This window comes from Lactuca virosa, chromosome 6 (genome assembly GCF_052849685.1).
Source record: "Lactuca virosa cultivar CGN04683 chromosome 6, Lactuca_virosa_CGN04683_v6, whole genome shotgun sequence".
Taxonomy (NCBI): domain Eukaryota; kingdom Viridiplantae; phylum Streptophyta; class Magnoliopsida; order Asterales; family Asteraceae; genus Lactuca; species Lactuca virosa.
In genome coordinates, this window is record NC_136431.1 from 20,670,389 (window position 1) to 20,680,811 (window position 10,423).

The 10,423-nt window shown below is 32.7% G+C and overlaps 2 protein-coding genes across 4 annotated transcripts; one reads left to right on the forward strand and one right to left on the reverse strand.

Annotated features, from left to right (window-relative positions):
• The first annotated feature begins 1,346 nt into the window (after positions 1 to 1,346).
• On the forward strand, positions 1,347 to 4,334 carry LOC145119609 (serine/threonine-protein kinase WNK8-like). Of its 2 annotated transcripts, XM_079055287.1 has the most exons (7): positions 1,347 to 1,970; positions 2,240 to 2,277; positions 2,433 to 2,660; positions 2,753 to 2,973; positions 3,046 to 3,203; positions 3,289 to 3,652; positions 3,740 to 4,334. In XM_079055287.1, the coding sequence occupies exons 1-7, from the start codon at positions 1,845 to 1,847 to the stop codon at positions 4,150 to 4,152; spliced, it is 1,548 nt and encodes a 515-aa protein (XP_078911413.1). In that variant the 5' UTR covers positions 1,347 to 1,844; the 3' UTR covers positions 4,153 to 4,334. The 2 variants fall into 2 exon arrangements, with proteins under 2 accessions (XP_078911413.1, XP_078911414.1); XM_079055288.1 differs by lacking the exon at positions 2,240 to 2,277 and having other exon boundaries at positions 1,847 to 1,970.
• Positions 4,335 to 4,852: 518 nt separating this feature from the next.
• On the reverse strand, positions 4,853 to 6,841 carry LOC145120987 (protein yippee-like At4g27745). Of its 2 annotated transcripts, none has more exons than XM_079056765.1 (3): positions 6,561 to 6,841; positions 6,125 to 6,283; positions 4,853 to 5,300 (listed from the first exon to the last, which is right to left on the reverse strand). In XM_079056765.1, the coding sequence occupies exons 2-3, from the start codon at positions 6,215 to 6,217 to the stop codon at positions 5,073 to 5,075; spliced, it is 321 nt and encodes a 106-aa protein (XP_078912891.1). In that variant the 5' UTR covers positions 6,218 to 6,283; positions 6,561 to 6,841; the 3' UTR covers positions 4,853 to 5,072. The 2 variants fall into 2 exon arrangements, with proteins under 2 accessions (XP_078912891.1, XP_078912890.1); XM_079056764.1 differs by having other exon boundaries at positions 6,125 to 6,280; positions 6,561 to 6,788.
• Positions 6,842 to 10,423: the final 3,582 nt, after the last annotated feature.

Sequence of the window (10,423 nt, forward strand, 5' to 3'; positions counted from 1 at the left end):
TATTATTTTTGATGATTAAGTTTTTGAATGTTTTAAAATACATCTATGAGTTTGCTATTAGTTGCATGATTTCGATTTTAGCATTTACATCGGTTATTTTTTGAAGATTCATACAGGAAAACAAAATTTTATAAATATGAAGGATTATTTTGATTTTTAAGACTCGTGAATGTTTTAAAACGCATCTAGTATTTCTTGTTAGTGTAAATACAAGATTTATGTCTACTTTATTGATAAATTGATAAACATATGGGTGTCTATAATATTTTCTTTTGCATTATTAATTCATAACAGCCGGATTTCATATAATTTTAGTTTTAGAGACTAATAAAATTGGTAAGACTCGTTAAATTTGACATATACTAATATACTATGCACATGGCCATAGTCAAAACTAATAGTATCTATTTGTCTTCATCTCTATACTTACATTTTATATTAAGATATTATTTGGTTTGCTACCAAGTGTTCTTGAAGAGTTGGTCAAAAGATGGTTGCTATCAAAATGAACTTGACTTGTGTTGGTTATTACTCAACGTAAGTACTCAAGACTTGAATATACTCTTAAAGTCCAAAAAAGTAATTGGCTACATATATATTTTTTCTAAAAAAATCGAATGTTTGATTGATTTGGATTATAACTACATTCAGTATGTTGGAATTCGGGTCACGACATTTAATGGATGGATAAATGATTAAATTTTAGACGATAAGGTAAGAATAATAATTAAAAATTAATATCAATAAAATCAAATTGCTATTTTAAAATTTGCTTCATTAGATCAATCTTGAAGAAAGGGAAGAAAAGTGAGATACACGTTTTCTAGGTTTTTTATTTAATTATTTAAAGTTGATCTTATAACAAGTAGTTATTTTATATTGGAAAGATATTAAAACAGCCGGTGAATAAAAACGAAGATAAAAAATAAGATAGAGACAACGATTAAGAGAATAATTTTTTTTACACCTTTTATTTTTTTAGAAGGTGTTTTGATAATTGATATACTACACATAGGATATTTGATATGATATGATTTGATTTGTTGTTGAAATTGTAGATATTTTAGGATAAATATAAAAATACGTAACTACCACTAGCTTTGATTATCTATAATTACAATAATCACTTCTAAAATATACAAATGTATACTCTAAGAAAAAGTTATGGTATTTGAAAATAAGAAGACTAAAAAGTTATAAAAACAACCGTTTTGAAACAATATACGAAAAGAAAAATTTTTGTAGTTATATATGAACATTGTTTAATAGTGTAGGGACGACATATGCAATTTACTTTTTCTTAAATAAGGCAAGATTATGTTGTTAAAAGACTACGGTTTCCTCGCTGGAAATTGGGGATTAGGGTTTTATAAATCTGTCAATGCTTGCCTTCCAACCTACGAAAATTGATTCCCTCGATTCCTACTCGCGAACAATCCTATATTCTACTTCTTAATTATCGTAAGGAGGGTTGATTTTTGGGTTCTGATTTCCTTTATTCTTGTCACAATCGCATTGCTTGCATCCAAAGTAGTTTCATCATATATGTGTATATGCATGGTTGGGGATCTGAAGATTTCGAGGCATGTCTAGGTTATTTGGAGAAGAAACGCGACTGGTTTCCAGAATTTCGATTCTTTCGAAGAATTCGCACACATTATTGCCGATGAGTTTTGCTGGAATCTACTTTAGAATCCGATCATCCATCGATTCTTTCTACGTTGCCTGCGAAGCGTTTTCTGAACACCGCCAACTATAGTCGTTTTCTCTCGTTTTCGCTCGTTCGTCGGCTGCCGTTTTCTTCTACGTTTTACGGATCCGTTACCTTGTAATTGTTGTTACTGATGGCTTCTGGAGTGAGTTTTTTGGTTCCTGAGAATGATTTTCTTTCGAAACTGAAACTGAATGCGAGGCCAGAGCTCGAGGATGCTGATGTTTTGGAAAGATGCCCTAACAATCGTTACATTCGGGTAAGATCAATTTTCAATGCATATTGTTCAATAAGAGCAAAATTATTCATGATGCTGGAGTAGAAGTGTTTTCATCGTTATTTATTCATATGCTTTGTTGAAGCAAACATAAGATTGGGTTCATCTAAAAACATATTATGCTATTCACTAGAATTTAACCATATATTCCTGAGTATATTATGTTATAAACGTTGAAGTTTTACTATAAGGTTTATTGGCCGTAGTGAGTAATTACCAGTTTCTTAGCTCTTTCTGTTTTCTTTCTTCAGTATAATGAAATGCTGGGGAGAGGAGCATTCAAGACTGTGTATGATTTCTTGACTTCTAACTCTTTTCCTTATCTATAACTTTGTATATTCTAATTGTAGATATAGCTTTATTGTACTGATATGATCTTCTACTATTTTGTTCTTTAACATAGCAATCCTTACTTATTTATGTTTCTTTTCTTGGTATGAACAGCTACAAGGGATTTGATGAAATTGAAGGAATTGAAATCGCCTGGAACCAAGTGAGACTGGATGATGCTATGCAATCTCCAGAACATCTAGAAAGAGTTTATTCAGAGGTTCACTTACTGAGAACGCTAAAACATGAAAACATAATCAAATCATATGTTTCTTGGGTGGATGATGAGAAGAAAACTATCAACATGATCACCGAATTATTCACTTCCGGGAGTTTAAGACAGTAAGTCATCTTCCTTGTGTTCTTTCTCTTTTACTTATATACCCATTTAAATCAATGAACAAGAACTAACCTATGTTTACATTTTTAATCAGATATCGCAAGAAACATAAGAGTGTTGATTTGAAGGCTATCAAGAATTGGGCCAGACAGATTCTTAAAGGATTGGTGTATCTCCACAGTCATGAACCACCTATTATTCATAGAGATTTGAAATGTGACAACATTTTTGTGAATGGAAATCATGGAGAAGTCAAAATTGGTGATCTTGGATTAGCAACCCTAATGCTGCGCCCTACTGCCAAAAGTTTAATTGGTAATTGATCAATCCATACCTTTTCATTAATCTCAATCTAGCAAACACTTTAATTGGTTTGTTTCATTACAGGAACTCCTGAATTCATGGCTCCAGAACTCTATGAAGAAGAATACAACGAACTTGTCGACATTTATTCATTTGGAATGTGCATATTAGAGTTGATCACTTGTGAATATCCCTACAGTGAATGTAGAAATCAAGCACAAATCTACAAGAAAGTTTCTTCAGTAAGTGTTAGTTATTATCTTTTGTTTTTCATGTCACATAGAGACTTGTAATTATAATTTATATATATGAAAATATGTTTTTCAGGGTATAAAGCCTTTGGGTCTATCAAAAGTGAAAGATCCAGAGGTGAAGGAGTTCATAGAGAAGTGTTTGGTTCCAGTTTCTGAGAGGCTACCTGCAAAAGAGCTTTTGAAAGATCCATTTCTTAACCCTGATAGTAACATGAAGGAGCGTGTATGCCAGCCTGTCAAGATAAAGTCAACAAACTTACCAAAAGTCAACTTGTCTCCAATGGAGATTGACAATAAGAGCAACACTAGCAGCAGCAGCCCACGTCTTCATTCCCTTGAGTTGCAGTGTCTGAATGAGAGAAATGAAATTAGACTCAGAGGGGAGAAGAATGAAAATAACTCTATCTATTTAAACTTGAGAATAGATGATTTCACTAGTAAGAAATCAACAACATAAACAACCATTCTTTACTTATTTGAAATATATAATTTTATATACTCCTATTTATGTTTGTTTTTAACAGGTACAGCGAGGAACATTCAGTTCATGGTTTATATAGATGTGGATACAGCACATTCAATAGCTCTTGAAATGGTGGAACAGCTGGATTTAATACATGAAGAAGTTGCTGTCATTGCTGAGCTGATTGATGAACTGATGATGAAATTTGAGCCAACATGGAAACCTTCAGTCCCAAAATCCAACTCAAGTGGAATCATAAGCTCTTCGGAAGGTTCTATAATCATGTCCAATGATGACATGTCGCGTGAAGATTGTGAGGTGGAAGAAGATGCGTGTGAAGATTTGAAGCAAGAACTTTATGATATTAATGCTCAGTATGATCAGTTTTGTAGTGAGTTATTGAAATGCAAGGAATCTGCGATTGCTGATGCTAAGAAGAGACATGTGTTGAAGAAGAAGGTGGTGGTTTTTTGACTTTTGGTGTAAAGACTTAGCTTTTTAGAGATTTGGATGATGACTTGATTTGTCGGAGGTTTTGTTTTTCTGGTCATTTGGGTTTTTGATTTTTTTTTTTTTTTTTTTTTTTTTTAGGTTGTAGAGATGTTGGTTTGGAGGTTTTGATGAATTCTTTGATGATGATGATGATAATTGATTAATCTTGAGTTGTTGTTTTTTTAACATAATCTCTTTGTCTTTTTGCTTTTGTTCCAAGTTCCATTACTTTGAATATTGTTATAAAACCCTAAGGCTATATTTTACATACTAGTTGAAAAGTTATTTGATAGTTAAGCTATCTGGTAAAAAAACGACTGGTAAAAAACTAGTTATAAGATACAATAATACATAAAAAGGAAATTTAGAAGAATATATTTTTTATAAATAATGAAGGATATATATATATATATATATATATATATATATATATATATATATATATATATAAGATTTAACAAAATTTCTCGAAAAGCTAGTCTATGACACTTTAAAAAAGTTCGACAACATAGTTTTAAAAAAACTAGTCTATGACATTTTAAAAAAGCTTTAGTGTGGCACACTAAACACAACCTAAATCAATTCTCATCGACATTTATAGTGTTAAAATTTCTCTTGGAAGTCCAAATAATGTAAAAAAAGGACAGGTTTCTTTTTGTTGAGAAATAACAGACAGTTTACATACATAAAAGAATCACCATACCAAATGATGAGAGATCATTTCATTTACACCCTTCGATTTACAAGAATACCAACAAAAGCTGTTCACTTTCCATTAATGCAAGGTTAACAAAGAAAACACTTTCCAATCAAATACAATATTATTGGATAGCATCAACACAAACTAGACATTTGATAGGATATGAAAAGGGGATTTAGATATATGAGTGTTAAATTCATCACTACCAATTCTCTTTCACAATTTTGGACTTCTCAAGAATGATTTTTCCTTCCTTGTATTTTTGTGATTCTTCATACGCGCGTTCATATTTCCATCCCAACACCTCACGACAATCAGAGCAGTACACATCAGCAACCGTGTGGAGACCCGTCATTAGGTGTCTGTCTTCTTTTGGTCCCATGGAAACATTCATTGCATGAGAGAACAAAAAAGCTCTACCATTTCTCCCCTAACATCAATAAAAAAAACCAATTTCAATCCAATGTTAAGTACCTTTAAAATCCACAATTATAATAGCTAACGCATCACCATAACTTTAGTAAAAAAAAGTTGTTTTTCCAACAAACCCTACAAACCCTGAGTTGAGCTACTGCTCAGTCCCAAGAGCATTTTGTGAGATGTAAATCAGATACAACTCCTGACACTGACTTGTACTAGGAGCATCAACTAGGTACATAGCTTACCACTAGATGACTTACATAAATCAAAGTACATAGTGGCCCACATAAGAGCCCAATCCACATCAAGAATCTACATAACAGAAATATCATGAAAAACAACAAAAATCCCCTCTTTCTAAGCATAGATTTAAATCAAGAAACATCCTTTTACTCAAAATAGTCTACCACTTCTCATGTTATTTCATGGTTTCTGTTTCTTGGAACTAAATGCCACAAACCCAGATCAACAATCATAGAAAAGGTTTAAGAATTTTCTCATTTACATATTTATATGTTTGCATAGGGATGATAAGGCTTATATGACATAATACACCTAATAATAGTACAAAGATGCAGATACTTGTTGATTATTTGATCTATCGAACAACATTAAGTGCATAAAATTCATCTATAGCTTAAGTTTTAATCCTTTTTCATCTTTAGTTACTTGTTTCCACTATCGATTTGGGTCAAATGTGTTGGATAAAAAGAATCCACCATTTCAAGAATTGTAAAAACCCACAATTGATCTAAAAAGGACTTCACAGATAAAGCATGAATGAAGTGTAGTTGAAGAATTTGATCCGTAATTCTTTAATAACCTTTACTTTACCTGAAAAGCTTTAGAAATAACATCATCGTGAAGGGCAACATGATTTCGACAATTACAGCAACAGTATAATCTCGGACCAATCATTTCCGCCATTGATGAATGATATGATCGAACACCCAAAAGTTTATCTCAACTGACTTTTTGTCAATATCAAATCTGCTGGCACAATCAGGAAGATACCCAAAATCAGATGATCACTCAAACAAAGAAAGAGAAATGAAAAAAAGTAACCCTTTTTTCCTATTATCCTATCCACAAGAAAAATTGATACGTAGCTTGTACGCAGTTCTTTGACCAAGTATATCCGCTTTAAAGAAAGTGGTTTTACGAAAATAGATAAAGAAATTGAAATGGGTAATTACTAATTAGTGTAATCATATGATTAAGCTCAAGAAAGCATAAAAGAAGATGGAAATTAGGATCAACGAAAGCGTACCCTGTAACTGAAAGAAGCTGAAAGTGAAGAACATGAGGATTGAAGGTGTGAATTCACTCGACTTGTTGTGTATATGTATCGTGTATCTGTATATTTATGGCAAACAAACGATGACTTGTGTTTGATTAATGGTAATCTACACGGAAACTTGTAAATCCGTGACGTGGGTGTTTGAATTTTGTGAATTGGAATTGGATTTGGGATGGTAGGGTTTTCTTGTTTTTGGACATGGAGGTACGTCGGATTTTAAGTGGGTTCTTGTAATCGAGTTTTGATTGCCGACCCCTTTTGAATTGTCGTATTTATCCATCTGCCTTTAGACACTTTTTTTCATTTTGGTTCATTTCTCTACATTATTGGGGTTGATTGGAACATGTCGGTTGGTGAAATCATAAAGAAAACAACCCGTTTCACTTTCAACTTTTCATTTCAAGAAAGATTTGTTCTTTTGGTTTGGGCTTGCCGACCCCTTCGGCCTTTTACTCACTTTTTCACTTTGGGGATGGATTTGGCTTGTAAAATTTTAAAATGCATGAAACTAAATTCAATACAGTTAATGGGGAGGGAACAAAGGAGAAAGATAAAATAAAAAGTAAAAAGTATATGCCAAAAGAAAACCACACTCTTGTAACAAAGAAGAAGGACCAACACTACTCAAATACATTAATTCTAAGTCTCCACACTCTTCTACTTAGATCATGTCTTTTGAAATAAACATCTAACCTAATATGATATTCTCGCTTCTTTTTAGGCTCGTCCTCCCCTATTCATACCATCAAAAAATACCGACTCCACCTGTCTAAAGGTGATACAAATACGACATACATGACTTTTAGGAGGCTTAAGAGAGTATAAATTGTTTGACTTTTTTTTTTTTTGTAATCAGTTTTTGAGAAGTAAACTGCTTTGATTTAGAGAGTTAGGAAACACAACACAATCATGTTTGGGGGAGAGGTTTAGTAGGTGTTACACCATAGCAACATTGTAGTTTTGTATTTGTGTTTTGTAATCGCCCAGTTTTGGTTATCGTTGGAATGAAAGATACCATCTTCTCATTTGGACGTACACTATCATCCGGATATGTATGTGTTGTCGTATCATTAGTATTGTTTATGTTGATTGATTATGTTGTATTTATTTGAATAATATAAGTCAATGGTTATTGTTTTACTCTTATTTTGATCGTATTATTTAGTGTTTCTCATAACATTTGGGAAAACAAAAACGTGGACAACATGGTATTACTATTGATACGAAAATGCAATATTGTGTAAGTTTGTACGGATCCTAGTACGAACATCCATGACTTTTGGCATAGGCATAGGGGTTTATTTCATAACTTTGGTACAACTGTTTGAGGCCATAGATAATGGCGTACAAAATTCAAGTAGGGTGTTTTCAAGTGAAAATGGCATGGTTGTCTAGAGCTTATGACATGATTATATGGTATATGGTATGATCTTATGGTGACCTTTTCTAGATCATACAAATTATTTCTAAAGGAATAATTGTTATATTGGATGTTGTATAGATATACAAGTCATTTAGGAAGGTCGTCTCAGGTGATGCAACATGGTCTATCCTACAAAGCATTCTAAAAAGCTATACCATAAACCATGTCCACTTATGATGTTCTTAGGCTTTCATGTGGTAGTTTTATATAGTCTATAGTATTTTATGCTTTATCGATGATGTTTTGCTTTTTGAAAGTGCACGAGGGTCTTAGTAGTTTCCCTTTAGAGTTTCTAAAGTGAGTATATAACTTTTCTAAGATCACATCCCCTAAAAGTAAACTCGTTGACTACGGGCGTGTTCGGCAAAATTAACTGCTAGCGGGTAGCGGGTAGCTTGTAGCTTGTAGCGTTTTGTTAAACGCTACATGAAGTAGCATTTGAATTTGGAGCGTTTTGTTTAAACTAAACGCTAGAAGCTTGTAGTGCAAAACAAGGCTTTCTGTTCAAAACAGAGTGTTTTGTCAAACGCTAGAAGCTAAAAGCTCTCAAACGCTCCGTGTCGAACACGCCCTACATGTTATTGTGTTTTTATTCCATATATATATATATATATATATATATATATATATATATATATATATATATGTGTGTGTGTGTGTGTGTGTATGTATACTACTTATAGTGTGTTGAGATGTTGATTATAATACTATACTTTATTAATATATTTGGTGATGTTATTGATGTGTATTACTATTTAATATTTATGTTAAACTATGAATTTTTTTGAGGTGATGTTACTTATAGTTCTTATACCATAATGGTATCATGTTATATTGCTTGCAATAATAGCTACTGATGCATGGTGTTTCCATATCATTTGGGGGTATGGGTTCACCTATTGAGAGCAAAGATGTAAGGTCATAACCCATGGTTTGATGTGTATATGTAATGTTTTGTGGAGTTAAATATAAAAATAAGTCATGTTAGGTTAGGTTAAGTTGGGTTGGGTTGGGTTTGGGTTTAACCCATTTATTGAATAGGTTAAAAATTTCAACCCAACCGAACATGTTTAGTTTAACGAGCTGACATGATTGATGGTCACATAAAAACAATATCATATGTAAGTAAGTTCTCTTGTTGTTTAGATCATTATATTTAATTGGTTAATTGACTAACAACGATTTTAAGGCTATTCTTAAAGTAACCCCATGCCGATTTCGAATGAACAAAAACATGTTTAAGAAGGCACAACCCAACTTCTAAGTTCGATATTGAATCAAACTTGTTTTACTGCAAAGATACGCCAGTGAAATAATGATTTTCAAGAGAAGAAAAGAATCTTTAGGGAGTTCACCTTGTTTTGTTTGCTTTTTTGGATGTTTTGTTTAACTTTATCATTATAATGATAACCTTACTGTTGAACCCATTTTGCGATTGGTTTGGTGCGGAATATAAGTAATCAGAAAGATAATCGGATATGAACAATGATGAACATGAACAAGTGAGTAAACTGAAATGTATAGATATAGAGATACAAAATATTAGAATGAAGAACACTCATGGCTAGGAAGAATTCCCCAACCAACTCTCTAATCTAAAGTCTACATGGTGCACTCAAACAAATGACCACACACCTCCACTTTATATACTAGTGGAGGGAATATGCTTTTTATACAAGGGAATACTCTAACCTAATAAATCACTCAACATTGTTGTGCAATTTCCCGCTCCAACAATCCCCTCCTAAATGCTCAGAAATAATGAGGGTAATAAGCAATGATAAAAGGCAGAACGTCCGACGGGCATGTCTGATGCTAAGATATCTCGGAAAAGATGAAGTTATTGTGATCTCGGAATCTGGAAATGGAATCTCTATTATCAAAGAACATACAGAGAAACCAACTCTAAGTAAAAATAAGAAATCCCAATCTTTGAATCTGATAAGTCCCCAAAAATTGATCATGTTCACAGTCTCATCCTCGACTTTTGAACTGAAGAGCTCAATATCGGATCACACAAAGACTTCAACATTACAAACTCGAATCATAATGCACGAATGTAGCATCCAAAAAATGCCAATAAAAATTTTCATTTTTAAATAATTAAATACATAAAACCATTTGTTCCTAAACCAATAAGAGTAAATGTATTTTTCAAACATCAGAGTAATATAATAACAAATAGTGCGGAAAAGCCATCATGGGATGCTGTGCAGTCAAGCCGATCCCTTCCCTTTGGAACCGGGAGTACCTGAAAATGTGTAAACCACAAAACTTTAAGCACAAAGCTTAGTGTTTTCCCTAAAATACCACATACTATATAAGATAGAGAATGCTATGGGTCACCTATAGTCTTACGTACAAGTGCCAAGAGCCACCTCCTGGTCTTCCATGCAAGCATCACAAAGAC

Excerpts from the sequence above, each read along its gene's own strand:
- LOC145119609 (XM_079055287.1), top strand. The coding sequence starts at position 1,845 with ATGGCTTCTGGAGTGAGTTTTTTGGTTCCTGAGAATGATTTTCTTTCG. Across the intron at positions 1,971-2,239 it reads CTAACAATCGTTACATTCGG|TATAATGAAATGCTGGGGAG; the intron begins GTAAGATCAATT and ends TTCTTTCTTCAG. Across the intron at positions 3,653-3,739 it reads GAGAATAGATGATTTCACTA|GTACAGCGAGGAACATTCAG; the intron begins GTAAGAAATCAA and ends TGTTTTTAACAG.
- LOC145120987 (XM_079056765.1), bottom strand. The coding sequence starts at position 6,217 with ATGGCGGAAATGATTGGTCCGAGATTATACTGTTGCTGTAATTGTCGA. Across the intron at positions 5,301-6,124 it reads TTATTTCTAAAGCTTTTCAG|GGGAGAAATGGTAGAGCTTT; the intron begins GTAAAGTAAAGG and ends TATTGATGTTAG.